Source organism: Eretmochelys imbricata, chromosome 11 (assembly GCF_965152235.1).
Source record: "Eretmochelys imbricata isolate rEreImb1 chromosome 11, rEreImb1.hap1, whole genome shotgun sequence".
Classification (NCBI taxonomy): Eukaryota; Metazoa; Chordata; order Testudines; family Cheloniidae; genus Eretmochelys; species Eretmochelys imbricata.
Genome location: NC_135582.1, coordinates 46,617,779 through 46,641,402, shown reverse-complemented (window position 1 = coordinate 46,641,402; position 23,624 = coordinate 46,617,779). Strand labels below are relative to the sequence as shown.

General features: G+C 41.2%; 1 protein-coding gene across 3 annotated transcripts in view; it reads right to left on the bottom strand.

Annotated features, from left to right (window-relative positions):
* Positions 1–12,956: 12,956 nt before the first annotated feature.
* Positions 12,957–23,624, bottom strand: part of UBE2E3 (ubiquitin conjugating enzyme E2 E3) — an 85,960-nt gene continuing 75,292 nt past the window's right edge. For all 3 annotated transcript variants that reach the window (XM_077830244.1, XM_077830243.1, XM_077830242.1), the window contains exons 4-6: positions 19,474–19,606; positions 17,837–17,984; positions 12,957–15,430 (exon numbers count right to left, since the gene is read on the bottom strand). In XM_077830244.1, the coding sequence (XP_077686370.1) occupies positions 15,333–15,430; positions 17,837–17,984; positions 19,474–19,606 (379 nt within the window). In that variant the 3' untranslated portion in view covers positions 12,957–15,332. The remainder of the gene's footprint in view (positions 15,431–17,836; positions 17,985–19,473; positions 19,607–23,624) is intronic.

The window sequence follows — 23,624 nt, the reverse complement described above, 5'->3', positions numbered from 1 at the left end:
TCCAAAAAGTGCAGTGGTAGAGGAAGATCAGCGTTTGCTAACTTATGTTATACACCTTCCCCCCAGCAACGCTTTTGAGCCAGCTCTTAAGTCATCATGGTGTTAATCCCGTTCAGGCACTGTGACATTTTTCTGACACTGCTGAGCACAACTGCAGGGCAGGAGATAGACAGCTGCGTGTCATCAGAGTTGAGTTGACAATAGAGCCTGATGTGTCTCAAACCTTTCACACTGAATTATAAGCAGAAGATGAGAATAAACACCTGAATAAAACATGCACTGAGGTTCATATAACACCATTGATCCACATACAGAATGCTCAATAGAATCAATATGAAAATATTTTGGCCAAAATTTCCAGACTTAGGTGCCAAAAGTTAAGCATGTAAATCCGTGTAAATATGCGGTCTCTTTTTCGAAAGGTTCTGAGCACCCACAGCGCCCATTACTGTTACCGTACAGACTAAGGGCCACATTTTGCTCTCAGATACATTGACTGACAGCATGAGCTGAGGCACAGATGACCCGCGCCTGCCAATAGTGAGGGGCAGAGTGAGGGCGGCAGGCTTCAGCAGTGTTACTGGGCATGCTTAGTCCATGTAAGCATGCTCAGTAAAATCCAAGCTGTAAATTGGGGGCGGGGGGGCAGGGCACAACACTATGACCCTGCATGTCCCCCTCCCACATGTTGCCTCTGGCATGAAGATGATGGAGGGAGAAGGGGGCCAGCAGGGGTGCACTGGGCTCCAGCTGATGCTTGCCAGTGTGATGCCCCCAACATAGGTGCTGACTCCATGAGTGCTCCAGGACTGGAGTAGGTGCTCAGCAACCAATGGCAGCCAGCTCCTCCCTCTCCCCCCCAGGACCTCCTGCCTGCTGTGGATCAGTTGTTCAGTGGCATGCAGGAGGCGCTGGCAGGGAGGAGAGGAGTGGGGACAGGAAGAGGTGAGAGGAAGGGGCGTAGTGGGGGCAGGAAAGGGCGGGGGTGGAAGCTTGGGGGAAGTGGTGGAGTGGGAGCGGGGCCTGGGACAGAGTGGGGGTTGAGAACCCCCCGGGATCTGAGTAAGTCAGCGCCTATAACATAATGGTCCTTACCAACATTATGGCCCCATTCTAACTGCAGCGTAAGTTAGAGCCATCTTTGCTTCCCCCACCACTCAGGTGCCCTGAGCATTGGCACTAAGCTCACATCAGCTGAATATTGAGCTCAAACTTTCATATTAGTCAGTTTCTCATAAAAACAGTTGGGGAAATAGCTTCCTCTTTCAATCTCCTAGAAAAAGGAAGAGGTAGAAAAGCAAAGGCACTATAAGATGAGTAACTTTTATTTGTTGCTGTCTTCTGAGTCTGATCCATGCCAGCATTTAATACTTGTGCTAAAGACAGTTAAGTGTGCAGTACATGAAGTATCAAGGGTAGGTACTCTCATCTGATGTTTGCAGAGTGCTTGGCAGCTGTAGTAGTAACTTGAGCACTCCTTTGAGGCAGCAGCAGTTCCAATAGCTTGTGTCTCAACATGATCATAATAGTGTTGGAGAAGTATGGAAACTTCTGCTAGATTTAAGACACACAAACAAACAAAAAAGAGGCAAGGCCTTAACCTGTCTAGTGACATTTGACTCCTACCCACCTCCCTAATAATAATAATAATAATAATAATTTATTAATAAAAAACCTCAAGAAATCCCAAGCGACAAATAAGGTCCTTACAGCCAAAGTTAGTGCCAGGGACAATAAGCGAGTTGCTAACAGAGCATTTGCTATGATGGGCCCTGAACTTCTGAATTCCCTCTTCTTCAAGGTCCAGAATACCCCCAGCCTTGTAAAACTCTGAAAAGGTCATCTCCTTCCCAGGGTAAAGAGGAACTTTTGTGCCAAGAACTGGGTCTTGGGGACTGCAGTGGTTTTAGTTTCCTTTTCTGGTTTTGAGGAAGTTTCTCAGTTTATTTTTCTTTGCATTATCATGTGGCAAAGGTTCCAAGGGCTGAGAGTAGGCATGTATTTAGTTGGTTAGATTATCCATTAATGTAATGGAGTTGTGTAAATCCAAATAAACAAATAGTGCTAACAAACCTAGCATGACCTCTGCACAATTTTGGTTTAACCCAGACTGTTATCATGATGTGCACCATTTAAAGGACAAAGAAAAAGTATCAGCAGTTCCTTCTCAGACTGTTATGCCAAACCTGACCACACAGAGGTAGGGGAGGGAGGGGAGGATGGGTATGCATGTTCTGAAGGCAATGGAATACCTTTTAAAGTCTTCCAGGATTGCCAAAAAAGGAAAGTATAATCCCATTTAACCATCACCCTGCAATGTTTGAAGGAGAGTGTTACTTTACTAGGATCCATACATTCAACAGTCACATCGAAAGGAGTTAAGATCAAGGAAAAAATTGAAGCCGAAAGAAACTAGCAACATAATCTCATAGCTGTACAACTACGTTACCAGGAGATGATCATTTTAAGCCTGCATTTAACATTGTGCTTTTTTTCAAAGTTGTGGAGTGCATATTCCCACTAAGTGTCAGGACACAACCAAGCCTGAGCCACAAGTGCCTGCTATATAATTCTGGCATTCAATAGCGCTAGACGTAGTATGCCCTGAGGCATGCTCTGATTTAAAATAATTCATCTCCAAATAGAAATAAGGAACCATGATCAAGTTGTAGATTACATGGCTCACTGCCCACCGGATTTCTCTTACAAATCCCTTGGTACGCTCTGTCTTGAGCAGGAGACTATATATGCCATAAACTAGAAAGTCCTGGATCCCTGCAGTGCAATTTGTGGGACTTGGCAGTGATTCTGTAGGGATTCCAGCATTTTTGTAGAGCTATGTTGGCTCTAGAGCGTAAATTTGAGCAATTTGCATGAATGTATCACCCTTTGCACTTTGACTCTGTAATTGGCTTCAATAAAGACCCTATCACAGGCAACACCTTAAGATGTCTGCAGTTTAATAGCTTCACTCCAGGTTCCTAATGTAAATTAATAGGGCAAATAAAGCCTATAAGTGTGCAGGTTTCAGAGTAACAGCCGTGTTAGTCTGTATTCGCAAAAAGAAAAGGAGTACTTGTGGCACCTTAGAGACTAACCAATTTATTTGAGCATGAGCTTTTGTGAGCTACAGCTCACTTCATCGGATGCATACCGTGGAAACTGCAGCAGACATTATACCCACACAGAGATCATGAAATAATACCTCCTCCCACCCCACTGTCCTGCTGGTAATAGCTTATCTAAAGTGATCATCAAGTTGTGCTGGAAATGGCCCAACTTGATGATCACTTTAGATAAGCTATTACTAGCAGGACAGTGGGGTGGGAGGAGGTATTGTTTCATGATCTCTGTGTGTATATAATGTCTGCTGCAGTTTCCACGGTATGCATCCGATGAAGTGAGCTGTAGCTCACGAAAGCTCATGCTCAAATAAATTGGTTAGTCTCTAAGGTGCCACAAGTACTCCTTTTCTTATAAGTGTGCAGTGGTGATTACAGAAGCCTCACTTTGAAGACTGTCTAAATCTGATGGTGCAAGACTTCCTTTACAAAGTGTGTGATTTACACTGTAGGTTGAGGACTGAAAAATCAATGGCCACTTTAATCACTCAGTTAAAGCCTTTGCAAATCATTAGCAATTTGGTGTGTTTAAAATATTTAACCTTGCATCATAACTCAATTTATTGCACTCTGGAATGGCTACTGGAGAATAAGAGAATCATATTAGTCCCTGATAGCTAAATAAGCAAGTATATCATCAAAGTGGAAAGCCTTAGAAACCTACAAGTCACCTCTGTCAGCTTTACCTGATTTATAATGTTTAACTGAGGTCACTCTTCTAGTAACAAAATATAAGTCAAGTGCCAAGAAAATTCCTGTTAAATTACACAGTAATAGTTCACCATGACTTTCACTGATTAGAATAAACTCTTCCAAGATTTGAGCATTGGAACAGAACATGGAGAGTAAAGCATAAGAACTCCAACGAAAGACAAATTGTTATTTAAAGCACCTTAACAGGGCTTGGCTAATTTCCAGATGGCAGATATACATGAATGTGTATTTAGAAGAAGAAAAAAAAGGGGGGGGGGTTCAATCCAGGCAGTCTAATAGTTAATCTAGTAAAGAATAAAGGACCGAACACTTTTTCACTTCATGTGGATGATAGCTATTTGTTGGGATTCCCTCCAAGACCTTTTCCACTCAGCTTATCCAGAACACCTTGTCCAGTTCTGGGAGAACAATTCATCCAGTTCTCTGGAATACAAAACACTCAGTTTGACTCTGGATTTCATTAGGTTCCTTTATTTGCCATACAGCAAAGCTATGCTGAGTTGATCAGATTCACGCATAGGGCGTGGGTATCAAGCGTAGCACACATCCAAAATTACACAGACAACCTCTTCCTTTATATACATTTACACATTACATTGCATTTTCTATACATTAAAGTACACAGTTTTGGATTGGATTGGTTACTTTGCAGGAACCAATCCCTGTACAGCATGCTCTGTCCATGTGCTGTTCATGTGGAACCTGATCTTTACATTCCAGGTTTAGCTTGTCCATAGGCCCCTAGCATCAGCATGTTGCTGCTTACTTTAGCTAGCATAGACATCCTGACTCCAGCTTACTGTTTATCAAGCAAGCCCCTATTTACAACTTTACCTTCCATTCACCTTCTCAATTATGCCCACTAAGAAATGAGGTCAGTAACTTATGTCAAGTCAGGCTTACGCTAGCCATCTGCAAAACTTTGAACTGAATAAGATGATCCAAATCCTTCTCTCCTACATTAAGGTTTCCCTTCTCTTCCACGCTTTGCCTTGGCTGTTGTTTCAAGGTGATTGTCTTTCAAACTAGACTATTTTTATTTGATATCATTGCATTTTTATTGGTACCGTAGCCAGTTGTCAATATTCCTGTGATGGGGTATACCAGACACTCTGAGGCCCCCTGCTGGAGGCCTCGTGGCCCTGCCACACCCTTCCCCAGAAAAGATCAGTGGAGAGGATCCTCTAAACTGCCTAGAGTGGCTGTGCGGTACACAGCCAATTAGGGCTCAGCAGCCTAGTAAAAGAAGAGCTGCAGGGCCCTAGGGAGTTCAGTTCCTTGCTGGAGCTGTAGGAGCATGGATGGTGTATGGGTGACTGATGGAGCTGCAGAACCTCAGACAGGGCAGTGGTGCCAGAAGCTGGGGAGAGTGAGAAGGAGCCCTGGTTGCTGGAACTCCATTAGGGCCAGACCCTGAGGTAAGGGTGAAGACAATGCAGGGAAGTGGCCCAGTGAATTAGAGCAGTGGTGCGACATAGATAAAGGGACACAGTAGATGGCTGCTACCTACAGGGTCCCTGGGCTGGGATCCGGAGTAGTGGGCAGGCCTCTGTCCCTCCTCCCCACACCATTAGCCACTGGGGGGAGGTGACCTGGACATTGACGTACCCCAGAGCGGGAACTGAACTGTAGCGGCCCATCTGGAGAGCTGTGACTAGAAAGGCCCCCAACAGGCTGAAGACTTTGTCTGCAGGGAGGGAGCCCTCGGGCACCGCTCTATCCTGGAGCAGGGGCAAACTGAGAGAAAGGGCAGGCATATGCACTTGGCCAAGGGGGTGCGTGTGACAGGTGAGTGCAGCCCATTACAATTCCAAATATACCTTCTTTCTTTTCTGGGGTATATATCCAAAGCAGATGGGTACAGTGTTAGGTGGGATGGTCATAGACTAGTACCCAAAATGTTTTATGTTTTTTCCATCCTCTTAGGTTCATAAGAATATGTTTACTATTGTAGATTTCAAACCTGTTTTATGAGAGTGGGTGAGAAATGAGTATTGTGCTGAACACCTCTATTTAACAAGGCTGTAGCAGGGTCCTCCCATTTTGAACAAATTAAAAAATACTTTTTAACTGAATTTAGTGCTTATGGAGGATGACAGAGTTGCAGCCGTGAAGAATAAAGCTTTCTGCTTACTATGAGGCCAGGTAATGCAAAGGCAACAGGAGTGCAAGCTTCATCATACCACCCCATCAATAGACCTCAACCCTGCTTTGGAGAGAATCCTCCAGGAGGCATTCAGACTCCAAGTCCATGCCTCCTTCTGCCTATCTGCTGGCCCTGACAGGAATTGTGCTTTTATACATGCCCACTAGGAACTCCACGGAGCCTGGCTGTCACACAGCCAACATATGGAAACAATTTCCAGACAGTGCTTACTAGGTATCATTGAACTGTGACCCAGAGGTGGACCTTGCACCATCCCATTACAAATTACCTGGATCCTCAGCCTTCTACAGGCAGCTTTTCCTTCCAAAGTTATATTTTATATCCTATTAACAAAAAGGCATTTGGAAGGAAAGGCATGTAAGCTCAAGTACCTTGGCTGCTATAAAGCTCATTTCCAGCAGAGCCAGAGTGTTACATAACTTCAGGTGCTGTCAAATATATGACTCTAAACTGTGTTACGCTGACATCTAGTGGAGATTTATTTAATCTAATATGATAAAACTGCCAATTATTCTAAAGGAAAAGCTCTTACAACGTGATTAATCCCAACAATGGGGAACCTCCAGGGAAAGCCTATTCTGAGCAGAGGCAAAACCTTCTAACCCTTTCCCCACCTCTGATAAATAACTAAGTAGCTAGATTTCAGAGTAGCAACCATGTTAGTCTGTATTAGTCTCTAAGGTGCCACAAGTACTCCTTTTCTTTTTAAGTAGCCAGAGATCTCTATATTTCTTCCTGACTCCAGAAACCAAGAGCAAATGGGAGGATTATCCTCCTCTCCCTCCTCCCACCTCTACCCCATTCTGTATGGGGAGTTTCTGGCTCTTCCCTTTCTCCCTTCATGTGCAGTGGGGCTGCAGGGCCTTCCTTCTCAGCCCTGCACCGCTAGCATATTTGAGGGGGAGAAGTGGACTTGGCCATTCAAATATTCTCTCAAACTGGTGTAGCGCCCCTTCTCCACCCAGTTACCTTCTTTAACGCCAGTCTGCTTTCAGGTTTTGATGGACAGGGCTGGGTTCTTCTGGATCCTGCCACCCACTCAGGAGGGTGTATCTTCTTTATTTTTTCCTATGAATTTATTTGGCAGTGCCTCCACCCCCCTCGCTCCTTCCTGGCCGGGTCACCAGAGCAGCTCGGGAGGAAAATTCTAACCACAGGGTAACCCCCACTTACTTGCCACATAGTAGGGATCCTCTTCATGCAGAATCAGGCTGCCTAGGTCCCAGGATTTCCCCTCACCACAAAGAGGTGCAGGGCTCAAGGTGCAGATTACACAACTGTACTAAAATCCAAACTGTAGTCTCCTAGCCCAGCGTCCAGACACATACACAGCAGGCAGCAGCCCTGAACTAGCAGACAGAGCAGAGCTGACCATGTGGTGACTGGTCTCCCCTAGGGAGCTGGAGGGCTAACTCAGCCTGGCTGGGGAAGTTTCCCAGCAAAACTCTACAAACTGGGAATCATCAGTGGAGAAGGAAAAGCCCAGCTAAGGGATCTTGCTTTCAGGACCCTAGAGGCCAGTTCTCAGGGGGAACCCTGCATGCAGGCCTGGGACTCACCAGCTCCCCACACAGCCAGTCCGGTCCTTGCCCTGGCTGGCTCCAGACAGACTCAAAAATGGCTTTTCCCCTTTCTTGAGCTCCCTGGGAGAGGCATCTCACTCCCTATTGGTTGCCGGGCACAGTCTGAGTTTGCCTTGGCTCCCCATCCCTACCAGGGACAGTGTGCCTCTCCCTGAGCTGCCAGCAGACAGAGCCCCAGGAATCTAGGTCATCTCCTTGGGGGTTATACTGGGAATGTGGTATCCCCCTCTCCCCCTTCCCACCTCTACCCCATATTGTATGGGGAGTTTCTGGCTCTTCCCTTTCTCCCTTCATGCTCAGTGGGGCTGTTGGGCCTTCCTTCTCAGCCCTGCACCCCTAGCATATTTGAGGGGGAGAAGTGGACTTGGCCATTCAAGTATTCCCTCAAACTGGGAATGTACAGACAGGTACTCTACCTGTGACTGAAACACCACTGTCTATGATGCCAGTACATGAAGCTCTCAGTGCCCTCATTAACTCAACCCCCCAGCTTCCAGCCCCATCACTGATCAGGATGTACCCGACACGCCCCAGGGTGTAATGCTATTGTAACCCTCACCCACATGCTCAAAAACCTCCAACCTGGTCTTTTAAAACAAAATGCTGTGTTTCATTTTAGATGGTAATTTATTTTTTTACAATCCCTAGATCAATTCCTGGGTGCAAGCCAGGAGATGCTTTGAAAGCTGAGATCTACCTGGTAAAGCAGTGGACAAAGAGCTGATGGGACATTGCCAGAGTTCTTCACAATTCGTCCCTCAAGGAACCAGGTGAGGTGGGGGCAACAGAACTTCTCTTTTTCCCTTTCACAACCATGTGGAAATGAGGGGTGTTGGCAGGGGCAGGTGGCCATTTCTTAAGCACTTTACTAAAAGCAACAAGGGAAGAGCCTTCTCTTAAATGTGCCAGGAACAAAATTCTTTCCCAGGCAGTAACAACAATCCAGATCCTCTGAAGATGTTTAGGATACTCCCATCACAGCACCAAGGAAATAGGCCAGTCTGCAATTGCTGAAGAAGTGTCCTAAGTCAGTTAGAAATCACTCTTTCAGCTGATTAAACAACTGTTGTTGAGGGGCTCTGATGAGAAGTATCTTTCGGTCCTCATCACCTAGGCTGAAGCAATGAAATTGGACAAGGTTGGGTTACAAGAGAGGGCTTCTCAGGACTGTAGAGGGTCCTTGCCAGAAAATGAACTAAGCCTAGTGCCATTCAGAAAATCCAGCTTCAAGGCCAAAATGTTGAAATTGGGATGTGTAAAATTCGGAATGGATGGCCTTATTTATGCACATCTCCCAATTAAGTTAATTTTTATATCAAAGTTTCAAACCAATGAGGGAGAAATTTATAAAATATTTCATTTAGTTGTGCAACTTCCATGAAAGTTCAGGGGATTGACAGAACTATGAAGACCAATGTTTGGAACTAAGTGTTTGATTTGTCCTAGCTTTACTTTTTAATGCAAAAGTTCAGTATTTTTTATTATCATCATTTTCACATAATGGCCAGCTTCATATTTTTTTTTACTCATGTCAGTGAAAATCCATAGCAAAGCTAACAACCTCTGGATTTTGCTAGCCAGTGAATTGGGCTGCCTCTGACACCTTTCACGTTCAGGACTGCAAAGCAAGTAGTCTCCATATCTAGGTCAATAATATAGCTCAAGAAATGTAGAAATCTGCCTAGTTTTGATCTCTCCAGGATTCACTTAATACTACTTCCCTTAAAACAACAACAGTCCATTTTCTGGCTTAATTTTCCTGAGCTATTTTAGAAATGCTTGGATCAAATATTATACTGCAGGCAATAAAAATTGTGGTCATGTTCGGTGAAGGTAAATTAGTTGCTTATGTTATATACCAAACTAGGTAACAAACATCCTTGTAAAAGGTAACAAAGAGCATAATCATCAAGGAAAACCACTATGTAATTTTGATTTGTGCTCTAACATAAGGGAAATAATTCAAGTCATATTCCATTAAAATATCTACTAAAACTATTTGTGCAACTTAAAAGGTAGATTATGTGAATGTGTTTCTTACTGCCATTAAATCCATAATTATAAAACAGTTTAACTGGAAATCACCAATGGTACACTGAACTATAATGAAAAATGTTGTTGCATATTTGTAACAAATAGTTCTGATAATGAACAGTTAGCATATTAGCTCTAGCAAAAAAACTGAAAAAAGAAACATAAAATAGCAAGTTGCATTGATCCACATTTTCATAAATATAAAGGACATCTAAAGTACTGGAATATATAAGCACAAAGACAGGATGCTGCAATCACTTATTGGAAGTAATCCCACCACACACAATTGTACTTCAGCAGTTTCATTTAGCTTTCATTTATTGTCCCTATATATCCTTTCCTACTGCTATTGAGTGGTTCCTCAGATAAATGTTAGATTGCTGATTTGTAACTCAACAGTTTGCTTCAGGGATATGTCCAGTTGGTGCATACCGGAAAATGGTCTCCCACAGGACAGAGGCTCACCCCTATTAGCTACCTATATAAATCCCAAAAATCTCATCTATGACAGCTCATTCAGTGGAGCCTGGAATTTTTGCCACCTGGAGCTCCTCTTGAAACCATGACCTGACATTTATTCTGTAGAGGGAGACAAAGCCCAGATTGATGACATGAGCTGGCTGTGCAGAAGCAGGTTGATAACTTGCCTTCAGGGACTCCTTCTGTGCAATGAGACCTTCCCAGTGTACATTGCTATTACTTTGTAAAGAACATATTACCCCTACAAACAGCCAGTACCAGAGAAATACAAAATCTTCCTTCTGGGTTTACTGGTGTTCCTTGGAAAGCTAATGCCCATTTGACAGACAATTGCCACTCAGTGGCGGATTAGCCACTGGGCCAACGGGGCCCCAGCCAATTGGAATGCCCTGGTGCCCTGACCCGGTCTGCCTGCCCACCAACCTAGGGCTCTTGCACCCGCTCCCTGGCAGGAGTGCTGGGGGGGGGGGGGTGGCAGGAGGAAGGGGTGGGGAGGAGCCCCCACTTGCTCTGGCCCAGGGTCCCACAAAACTGTAATCCACCTCTGCTGCCATTCAATTTTGTAGCTGGAGTTAGGGATAATGACAAGAGGCACAATTGCAGGATGTGTTAGGGCCAACAGTGGTCCAGCTCCTTGATTACTAAAATTGCTGCCCCTCAAGCACAAAAGTGCAGTACCACAAACATTCTAGCAATTATCACTCACCTCCCCAGCTGGTTGCGGTATTCTGAGACCTCCAGCAAATTTTTAATATCCCATCAGTGTGCTACCTGCTTTTCTACCAAATCACCTTAGAACCTCCTTAGCTTTCATAATAACTTCAGCAAGGCTAAATGGCCTGCCCAGTAGAACAGGAACATCAGTGCTTCCCCGCAATACGTGTGTTTCAGATTCTGATATCCCGTGTTGTCCTGGGATCCTACTGACCCATTTCCAGTGCAATCCTGGGTCATGTGGTAGATGTGGGGCTGAGAAAATGGTTGCTGTGGTTATGTTGCTGAACAGACAATGTGACTAGGAGAGGATTTCATAAGCACAAAGGTTGATAATGGTATTTTATACCTGCAATAGGCAACTCCAAAAGCAACTCCAGAGTTGCAATTTTTTATAATGATCTGATTGCCTATCTATGACCAAGGTTACATAAGTACTGTAGTATTTTTATGGATGAATAGAATCCCGTCTTTTTCATACTGCAATTACTGTCCTCTGAGCTGTTGTATTCTGTATGCATGGAATCTACTTTTCCCATATCCATCCCCAGTAGTCAGGCTTTATTGAGGCCACCAGGAGGGTTGGAGATGTGAAATCCATCCTCCACCCACAGCCAAGGTGTGGAGATGGAAGACAATACTCTTAACTAGAGGCAGAAGTAGCTGCTTCTTCCCCACATATGTTGAGCCCAAGGGACTTCAGGGCCACAGGATTAATGTAAAGTGTAACTTCAGTTGCCAGCTCCTTGGCCCTCTCCTTTGCAGCTCTCTGTGGTGGCCTATGCAGGATCAGCAGGAAGCCCTTTGGAGGTGCAGAGATATACAGGTAAATATGTTTAGATAAATCATAAATCCCTTGAAGAACAAGTATGTCATTATGACTGTGAAGAGCAGGATTATGACTTGCTCTGTACCCACCTTACAGGTCACAAAATGGTGGGGAGAACCCCCTGGGGTTGCAGCTCCCCCCCAGCAAAGGGCAGAGCCTTGACTCTACCCTGCACGATGCTCTCCCAACACAGGTGAGCCAGTGCAGAATGAGAATGAATCTGCACCTGCTAACAGGCTGGCACAGACATGTTCCTAGAGGGAGGAAGGAAGGGAGCAGATTGTGGCTCTGAGCTAATTCAGTCTCAGGCCTGCTTGAGGGGCAGTGCAACTCCGGGCCAATTACATTCTCACAATCTAGTCTCAAGTGATCCCCTCCTCTTCCGGTGATGTATTTCTGATAATCACAGGACATTATGGCCTACACTGTGTTTGATCACATCCCTTTTAGCTAGCTGATGTTTTACAAGAATAGATACCATAGACCAGGAAACTGCTGTCTTATGAATAATTCAGGAGCTTCTGTAAATATACAAATAAGGTTATTTTAGAATATAAACTACCTTCTGTTCCTTTAAATCTATCATTTTTCATGGGAAACTGAATACTACAATATTTCTGAAAATGCCCTTGGCATAATTTAGAGCTGCTCCAAACCTGCTCCAAGTTACGTTGCCTGCAGGCAGACGCAGTGGCTGTAGTGGACAAGAAGCTGGCAGACTGCAAACCTCCATTTGCCCTGGTATGCACCTTTCTTTTCCTCCCTGCCCTCCAACAAACCCATGCTGAAAGGGACGGCACAAAGCTGCCTGTACTAGTTCCCTGTGTGAGGATTTCCTGTGATGGGGAATCCTTGGCTGCCCTCTTAGGGCAGCTTTCCAAATGGTGCAAACGACCTGCAACCAGAGCGCGAGTTGAGCTCATTGTGTTTGACTTTCAAATCATGTAGATTCTGGAGAGGAAAAACGAAGGTCCAGAAAAGGAAGAGGGGGAATTTTGAAATGTTAAATATGTTTTTTGCCAAAATGTCATTTGTGTTGACATTTTCCAGCCAGCACTAGTAGTTGTGGATAGGAAATCACAGAACTGGATTTTTAATAAAATAAAAGCATGCATCCCTACACTGATTTGCCAGCAGAGATGATTAACACTAGGAGAGCTAAGAAAATGGATTGTTATACACTTCAACTTCTCTTTTGATTTAGCATTTCAAATTGGCTGTAGGAGTTCTTGGATGCAGTCAGGACTGGAGGAGATTTCTCCCCAACCCCAGGGAAACAGACACACGTGCTCATTTAACAACTAATTGATTTATTTAACAATACAAATTTTCTTTCTATGCTTGGTTTAGCAGAGAGAAGTTGAGAAACAAAATTAGCTTATTTTTTTAAAGTTTAAATGTTTACACAAAAACAACCTTTACTTCAGTAAATATAAAATTTACACACACAAACTACATTAAAAAGAACAGAATCATGACAAACCAACAAAAGGATGGGAATTCAGAGTAAAGGACCAAATGTCTAGGAAGGATAGAATGGAGCAATGTTAAGAAGGCATCCCACCTGTACATCTAGATATTTGAAGTCTGATGTGTGATATGAAACCAAGTACATTAAAATAAGAATTACATCTCTTTTATAGCATATCTTTTGTGATTATAAATATCTGAATTCTGTAGGTCACATATTTAATATGTGAAATATATATTTTGCCCCTTCTTGGAAATTCATTGGAGTGTTGTGCATGCATTCTTCTACATACAGTAATCAGCAAGGTCTTTGAAGTCTCTCCCCAGACTTTAGTTATCCTTTGTATGTAGCATAGTTCCTTGGTTCTTAGAAGCATGTTTCTTTGCCAATATGTATTATTTCTCACTATGTACAATTCTGTAGTGAGAAACTGAGGTTGAGTTCAGCAGTGGTTCCCAGTACTTTGTTCACTTGCACTAGTTTATTACCACACTAAGATCTCCACTGTATTGGTCAGTTCCCTAACTTATTCCCCGTTGCCCTTCACAGCCCAAGCTCCAAATCCACCTCACAGTTCCTAAATATATCTAATTAGAGATATATGGGATATATAGTCCTTTGAGCCACCCTGAGGAAACGGTACAAATATTTAGAATAGAGCAAATGACACATGCTAAAGACTACCTCACCCAAGAACAGGGATGTAACAGTGATAATTAACTTTAGATAATCTTTAAATTCCTCCACTGCTTTGATATTAAAACCTTGAAATTCTGCTTTCTACACATTTAATGTACAGAACATCTTAATAATGGAAGAGCTACATGTCCAAAAACACAAGGTCACATAGGAGAGATTTACTTTTAAAACAGGAGCCAATTATTTGTAAATTAGTTTTAAAGGGATCAATGAACACTTTAGCTGTACTCTGCTATGACTCAAGTGTCATCACTACAGTGATCAACATCCTAAACAGAAAATTAGTGACTGTAGTTTTCAAACTGTATAGAATATACACTTGCATTTTTGTTGCACACAAGATTTCCTGGTGATGAGTCTAAAACTCTCTTCTAATTTTCAGTTTCACTTGCAATAATGCACTTCTCTACAAGTGTTTCCAATCTCTTTTATCATAATCCCTGTCTAAATCTCCTCTATTCCTTTCTTTCCCAGAGAGCTGACAAAGCATCCAATCGGACTTTGGAAGACTCTTTTCAATGGACAATTGCAGTTCTCTGGCTGGGCGAGCCACATTCTTGCCATTCAAATTAAGGAACAAAGCCTCAAGCTATCAAGAGCCTGGCCCTGCTCCAGCTGAACAAATGAATGGAAAACTCAGGTTGACTATTATGGGAGCAGGATTGGGCCCATTTAATTTATCCACAATAACTGCCATAGCAACCTCTTATTAACTGCTCTCATTTTAACTGAAAAAACCTTGTTAGTTAAAACAAAACAAAACAAAAACCAGAAAATATTTTCTGTTTAAAAAATAAAAATCCAGTGGAAAATTTTTACTTTTAAACAATCCACAGGTATACATTAAACATTTAATAGCAAGCCTTTGCTTGTGTATATTAATCCATAGGGACCTGCGATACAATAGCTTTGCATCACTGTTATATTTAAATTCACTCAAATACTAATTTAAATTAGGAAAACAAAGAAACTGCTCCTTGGGGAACATGTTTATTGTGTTTGAGATGATACACTGGGTGCTCTCTGAGCTACAAAGGGGAAAAGGAAATCCTTTCATTACAAACTGACAAAGGTAAAAGTTAAAACAGTTTTCACAACAGCATGTACCACATATTGGAAATAGATCTGGGTTTAATACAAATGACATAATTCCTAGTAATCTACAGCTACCTTTAATAACTTCATACAGATAATGTATTAGGCTAAAATGCACTATAATATTTGGTTGACTTCAGGAACAGTATCCTTAGTACATCACAAAATACATTTTGATATCCCAAAGAAGCAAGACTTGCAAGTAGGCTTTTTAAACATAACTAATCTACAGCTACAAAGTTCTACTCCTGATAGCATTTACCTTTTTTAGGGGGCAGAATCCCAGTCTTCAAAAGGATAAAAGCAGAGAGTAGAATCAGTATAACATATACACAGAAGTCCGTATTGTAAAGGCTATAAAGATTTGTTGCACACTGTCAAGTTGCCTCCTGCACCCTCACAGAGCACAAGTAGTTTATGTCATTTATGTTGCATATCTCTTGGTCCACTGTCTGGCTATCCTGTCATGTTCTGCTCTGTTGGTCAGGTACTGAGTGGCTATGCTTCCGACCAGAGGATCAGCTGTAACAGTTTGGGGTAAAAGAAGAGGAAGATAGGGAAGAAAAACAACATCAGAAATCGTTCTATTAAAAAAGGAAATATTTTAAAAATCACTTGCTTCCCAGTACACCCTCTTTGTGAGGCCAAAAAATGCTAGGCTTTGTAGCAGAGGGCTTGACACACAAGACATTTTCAAGAACAAACACTCAAAGCAGAATGAATAGGAAGGATTTTAATCTGTTTTGATTATCTGCAGGCTCCAACATTTAGTTTCTTTAAAAGACAGACAGACATCTGTGTTAAAATGTTATACCTTTTCATTTTAGCTGACTGTCTGAAAGACAGCTACAGGCTAGGAGTTATGTAAAACTAGAAACAGCCCAGGAGCCGTTTGTGTCTGGAACTGCTTGATATTATGCAAAATATATAATATTTTCACACTTTTAAAATGCTAAACTTAAAAAGAACTTCACATGCCACAGCAGGCCAAACGACTCCTGTGCAGATTAACACATCAGAGGTGTGTTAGAGGTGACAAAAGCATGATCTGAAAGATTTCCTCATGACACCCTTAAAAGAACAGATGGTTACTTCCAAGCTTATTAAATACCACAGAGTCTGGTGCGACTGTATGAAAATTTAGATGACTATCACCTCACCTGGAAGCCCATTCTCTGTAAAGAACCTCCTGACTGGTCTCTCGTAGAGTACGTCTACACTGCAAAAAACCAAACGCATGCAGCGAGGCGCAGAGCCTGGGTCAGCTGATTCAGGCTCACACTATGGACCTAAAAATAGCAGAGTAGATGTTCTTGCTTGGCTTGGAGCCTGGGCTCTGAAACCTGGAACATCTACACTGCTATTTTTAGCCCCAAAGCATGAGCCTGAGTCAGATCACCCAGGTGCTGAGACACACTGCTGCAGGTTGGTTTTTTTTTTTTGTTTTTTTGCAGTGTAGACATACCCTTAGTTAACCTATGCTCCCCAGGTCTCCTGTGACCCAGGATCATCAGGATTAATTTTATAAATACAGTGGGGGCCCACTTAAATCTTTCTGCTGCTGAGAAGTGTTACCAGATCTACTGGAACTCCTGCAAACATGGATAGGGAAACTCTTTTTGAAAACAGCAACATTTTTCAAAAACCTGTGCATCTATTAGCAAGTTTTATTATTTCAACTCTCCTCCCCCTTAAGTTTTCTCACTGTCTCTTTGTACACAGACGCTCCATTTCGATGATCATACTTGTATCTGAAAGCTAAACTTTCCCCACGAGTCCATGTCTTTCTGAAAATAAGGTTACTAATCCTGGACAGTTTATTCCACTGTTTTTCAAACTGGGTGGTGTGGCATGCCCTCCCTAGAGGTGGGTGGGGGAACAACGAAGCTATACGGGGGTGGGGGGAGCAGGGAGTGGCGGGCTGTGGACCGTCAAGTATCCAGGCCCCAGCAGGGCAGCACTGTGGAAAGCGCTCTCCCAGTCTCATTCAGTTTGAGCTCTGGCTCCCTGCCCTGGCAACCCCTTCAACAACTTGAAATAAAAGAGTAAGAAAAGCAGGGGAGCTGAAATGTTGTTTGGTTACTGGGATAGGATACACCATCAACATTTCACCTTCTTTGTTTTACCCCTTCCTTTATTTGAAAACATCGGAGTGTAGCTTCAACTGAACAAACATGAAAACTAAGATATTTCATAAACCGTACGTGCTAATTTACAGGATTTTTATGAATTTGAAGTGTTGGATGCATAGTGTAGTGTATATTAACGAATTCAAGGCTCTTTCATGATAAAACCCTTGACCAAATCCTGCTCCCATTTAACCTAGTGTAAATCCAGAATAAATCCATTGATTTAAAAGGATTACCCCGTATTCCTTCCAGTTTCACAGTCTTGGAGCTGTTTGAAACAGTCACCTCTTAAACTGAAAATCTGTACTGTCTCTCCCCACCCCCCCAAAATATATTTAAGGAGGCTGAATAGGAAGCTGTTTTTATATAATGGTCAAGTGGTTAAGGCAATGGAGTGGGAGTCAGGAGATCTGGGTTCTGTTTCTGGATTGTCCACTAACCTGCCATGTACGCTTGGGCAAGTCATGTCAACTCTCTGTATCCCTGTTTCCTCCTTCTGTAAAATGGGATAATGCTATTTATCCTCCTTAAAGATGGATGAGTGAAAAGAGCCATATGAGAGCTAAGGACTGAAGTGTGAACTTGGCACTGGCTATGCGAAGGCTAGAAAATATATTGCAGGGAGCAATCTTGCCATGATACAAATGTAGATGGATTTAAATAAAACAAGGGGTTTTAATCTCTAATCTCAAACATCTATTTTAAGAGTGACAGCATTATTCTGTAGAGAATCCTCTATTGAATCATTTTTGCAGCAAATGAGCAAGAGTTCATGCTTGGTAAATTAGAATTTGCTTACCAGGATTGCAGTCTGTCAAGAGAGAACAAATAGACAGCAAAACCTTTGAAATAGTCAAAGCAGGGCTCCAGTTGTCTTTCAGAATATCCAGACAGATGACTCCCTGACTGTTGATGTTGCAGTGATAGATTCTGGTACGGAAAGTAACCTAAAGTTACAGACAAAAACCATTAAGTGCTATCTATGAATAGCCTATCCCTACCTTTTGGGTAGCAGAAGTTCTGAAGGATGCACTCTGCATGGAGCAGAACGTCTCCAGAGACCTTTCTCGTTCCCTGCATTTTAATGCACTTATCAAAAAAGTGCACATTTTGCTTCATTCATTGTAACTCCTCAGGAGCCTTGGCCTCATTTACTGCACATTTGGTAGGTAAATCACTTTTTTGCAGACTCTTTGGCATGCACCCCGAGTCATACAGAGTACTACAAATGCAGCGTGTATTCAGTATAAATATTATATTGTGTTTGAATAACAGTTTGATTATGAGCAAGACTATATTACAATTATTGCAATGCATATGTACAAATGGACCGGGTTTAGCTTGCATGTGCAATCTTAGCTTTATCTTTTCCTTACTTTTCAGTACCTAACTGTGCAACCTTAGTATCTATTTAAATATTGCTTTTTAGGGAATGTATTGCTATTGTCATCTTCAAAGCATTTTACATATTAAATCCTCATTGCATCCCCGTTAGGCAGGAATTACTATACTTATAAAGCATTTCTATTGCAGTAAGTGCCATCATACTTCTGTTTTAATTTATTTCAGATTAATATTCATATAGTATGAAAATGGTTTCTATGCATAAACAAAATGAGTAAGAAATATTTCAGTGCATTAGTTGCAGAAGGCACAGTTTATGGCAGAGATGAGTAAAACATCCATTTTCATTTTACTATACTTTGGGAGACAAATCTGAATGGCTGATGAAACTCACGCAATTCAACATAATAGTGTAATCTTGATGTGGAATTAGAAACATTCTGCAAAAACTCTTCATCATTCCATGAAAACAAACTTACGTCAAAGAATATTATGGTTTGTGTTTTGTGCTTTTCGGGAAGTCTGAGAATGCATTATTCTTTATGTTGTAGTGCCCCAAGGAACCAAAATACATAAATAAATAAAAAAGACACGTCAATGTGCAGTGGCAGTCAAAAAGGCAGATCTAATCAGTTTCAGTTACACTGACATTTTATAATAATGGATCCAATCACAGGATTCTTAGCCAACTGGAAGGTACAATGTTACATTTTTTAGTTGAATCTATTCAGTTCTAATATCCTTTCTTTTTGTTGCTGATTGCTATGAAACTTATGTGTAAAAGAGAAGCCACCTTTTATTGGAATTAGTTTTTCACCTATTACTCCTGACCAATTACTTTAGAATTATCACTCAATTCACCACTAGGAAAGTTGGAAAAAAAAAAAACATATGGATTGTGAAGCAGACATATTTCTTGAAATTGTTTGCCAAGATTTTCAAAGGTGGTTTGGGGCATCTTTTAGGACATCTTAAAAGGGCCTAATTTTCAGAAAGTGCTGAGCACTCATCTGAAAAGCAAGGCCTTTCTCCAAAAAATCATGAGTCATTTTTAAAAATCTTGGTCACTATAAATAAAAACCTTACCCTTACCTTTGGTGGCTTGAATGGATAATCGGACGAAAATGTGATATCCAGGAAAAAAACACCTCCTTCGTATACAGAACCTGGGGGTCCAAGTATAGTTGATCTCCATTCATAAATGTTATCTCCTTTCGGGCCAGCACTATTTAAAAAGAGAGAGAGAATCAACTTTACCTTTGTGAGTAACATCTGTAGTGATTACCATTTTACCAGTTATGTTTAATACCAATCATTTACATGACTTCAGCAGGTGCCAAGCTTCTCATTGACTTCCGTGCGGGATTATTGCTTAAAACTAGGCATTGTATGTAGGTACCTAGCTGAATCAGGACCTTAGTCCCTTTGAATGTTCTGAATAACCATTCCACGTTCTGGCAATGCAGTGGATTCATTGGACTATCACTGTATTAAACACAATTCCCATCTTTATGTTCTGGAATATTTAGCTGCAGTAAGCTTCTGTGTTCTGTCCTTCCAGTTACATGGGACATACATATGAAAAAGAAATTATATCTCGCACCCACTCACCACCGGCTCTGGGGCATTAGAAAAAAAATGGTCACCATTTATATTAAGGGCACATTTATAAATAGTTTATAAAGGGTTAATATTATAAACGATTAATAGGTGTTTTGATAAGAGGTTAATTGATTTAGAGATTGTTAGGCTCCAACAGGTGAACAGATTGTTTGTAACCATGGCTTATAGCCATCTATAAACACCATCTACGGATGTGCTTATACCCAACTATAAGATATACCACTCCAGTCTGTAATATCTATTAACCATGTATACAATTAATTATAAAAGTACCTTAAAGTAAAGAGTGATTAACAAGTGTAATAGTGTTAAGCTGTTACATGTTTACTGTCACTTGTTTAGGATAATATAGAGTAAAATTTTGTACTCCCCACACTGGAAAGTTTAATGACAGAGTAGCAGCCGTGTTATTCTGTATCCGCAAAAAGAACAGGAGAACTTGTGGCACCGTAGAGACTAACAAATTTATTAGAGCACAAGCTTTTGTGGTCTACAGCCCACTTCATCGGATGCATAGAATGGAACATATAGTAAGAAGATAGATATAGATATAGATATACATACAGAGAATGTGGAAGTTGCCATACAAACTGTAAGAGGCTAATTAATTAAGATGAGCTATTATCAGCAGGAGAAAAAAAACTTTTGTAGTGATAATCAAGATGGCCCATTTAGACAGTTGACAAGAAGGTGTGAGGATACTTAACTTTAGGGAAATAGATTCAATATGTGTAATGACCCAGCCACTCCCAAGTTTAAGGTTCTCTTATGGGGAAAAAAAATAAGGAATTTAATCTATTGTAACACAGCACCGCCAAATTAATAGGAACCTCCATAACTATATATTTGTGTTACTACATGCTGTATATTTTAAAAATGGTAATATTACAGACATTTTCCTCAGGAAGGAAAGAGCATGTTATACAAATTTTCTAGCAACTGAATTGATGTCAATATTACAAAACTGTTTATGAAATAATGAGCTAGCATTTTCCCAGCTGCTGGGATGTTAGAATTAATGCTGTAAAAATATGAGTGTCTGTCTACATCCCTTCTCAAATATTCAAAACAAAACTATTTCTCCATAAAGCAGGCATTGATTTAAAAAATATAAGTAAGCCTCTACAAAAATATAATTTAAGGTAATGTTTTGATTTTATGTTTGCAGATTCCTCTCTTCACGAGATCCCCGCTGATGGCTGTGCAGAGTAACATAGCTTGAGAAAATGGCAATACGAGCATTCGTGTCTTACTATAAACCAGTTTCTTTCCTGCTTTAATACTCAGAAGAGGAACTTTTTCATCATCATCATTATGCATCCACACATCCTGTGTCATAAACATGGAAGCATTTTTTAGCCTTAAGATGACATTCAAGAGACAGCCAAATGCTGATTTTAATTATGAATTCTCTTCCCGTTATAATTCATAGCTTATTCATGTTTGTTAATCAGTGACTGTTTTATGCACTAAATAATTAGTCTGTTTGAGGCCTTTTCTTTATATGGCAAAAATAATCAGGAATTCTTGCTAGCATTTTTAAATACATTTTAAAAATAATCTCTGGGGTATTGTAGCTATTGTCCCTTTACCAAAAATAAAAGTAGACAGTTTCCAGGTTATAATTATCTTAACTTTATTGAAAAGAAATACTACGGATAAAATTTGGGCCTGTAAACCTTGACCCACGTCCTTTTGATTTGTATTCCACGTACAAAGGAGTTAACAAAAACTGCAGATCAATTTTAGAAGAAAAAGTGAAAACTATGTAGGAGGATGCCAAGCAATAGTTCTTAATGCAGTAAATTGTTTGAACCTCACATCGCTACTGTAGATTATTCCATTCATGCTTTCTAAAAAGCATTTAGCAATTAGCATAAGATCTAAAAATACTGGAGCAATAATGATAATATTTAAAACCCACATAGGCCACTGAAAAGTTTTAATTAATTCTTGATATTCATCAGGCTTATAGCTAATTAATATTATGCTTGGAAACTAAATTTCTCTGAAGCAATTCAATTTCAGCATTAGTTGTCCTAATGGTTATTTTATAGTCTAATGCAGAGGTTAGTGTTCTTGCCTCACATGTCAGCTACCTTTCTCTCATACAATTCTAATGGCTGGATGGCACTCAATCAGATTAATGACATAGCTGAATTACAATAGCGACATATTTCAGCCAAATGAATCAGTCACCATTAAGGACTGTTGTGGTGTCTAGCTTTGAGCCAAAATATCTGGCAATCACTCATCATCTCGGAACAAGGCACCTATCAGTTAATAGCCCAGCATCTAAGTGCAATAACTCTCCCTTTATTATTTTGTGTTATCTTCTATGCTACTATTAGTCCTGTATAAAGGGCAAGGTTACATGCGGGGAGGAGAATGCTATTCTGAAGGTTAGAACATTCCACCTTTATAAGAGGGGAAGAAAGTGCTCTATTGGTACAATATTCAACATCCCTCTCACAGCTGAAAAAACAGTGCCACCGCTTCAGAAATAAGATAAAGTTGTAACAGTAAATCCACACAAAGGAGAAAACTGTTCCATCAAAAGGTGGGTCACTGTATTGCTTTTAACTGAGGTTTGGGAACTTTGTTACAACAGCTGGAACGTTGCCCCATGCTCCAATAGTGTGAGAGAGACTTTAGCTTCACTAATGACTGCAAACTCCAGCAACTGCAAGGTTATTGATGTGTGGAGACCACGCTAAAGAGTGTAACATACAGCGAAGACAACACCTATTTCCAGTCAGGTTTTTTCTACAGCGCACTCAACCACTAAGTACAGAACAGCCGCTGGCTAAATGTACCAAGCTACATTTTCTTTTCCTTACCTGTTGAACAAAGCAACATGCACTCCCTCACAGCGCGGATGGAGTATGACTGACACAGCGATCAGCAAACCAGAGAGACTAGAATTACTCACAATAGGATCAGGGCACCAAGGATCCAGTGATTAGGGAGATTGTGGAGAGCACTGGAACCTAAAGGCCTAATTCAGCAAAGTGTTTAATCATGTGTCTACATGAAAAAATGCAAGTAGCCCTGTGTCCCTGATTCTCCACTAGGTCAATATGCAGCTTAGAGAGAGCGGAGCATGGTGGCTGCAGGGAGCCAGATGCAGCTCGCTGACTACTCAGCCCTGGCAAAAGCTAAAGGGCAGCCCGCACGTAGGCCAGCGGAAGATTGGGAGGTAGTGGAGATTTGCTCTGGCACACATATACATCTAAGTATTCTGGCTATGTAGCATATCTGTGCAGTTAATTGCTACTGTTTTGCTGCCCTACCACATTAGTTGCTGGCACATCCAAAATTCAGTTAGCACACTTTAATAATGCAGTGTGAACATGAGCAATATGTTGGGGGTTCTCTTTTTTTAATCTTTTTTTTTTTTCAAAGAGGCTAAAAAAAATCAAAGTAACAAAGCAATCACATTTTTTCAACGTGACAAGAGAAATCTATGCTTTAAAAATTACAGAAAATTTTACTTTATAGGTAAAAAAAAATGGATTAGTGCAATTAGAGATTTATTGCTAAAATAAAGTTAACCAAAACCAGCTGCTGCTTGAATACCTGCTGCTTCACTGATGGGAAGGACTGTGACACAAGGTATG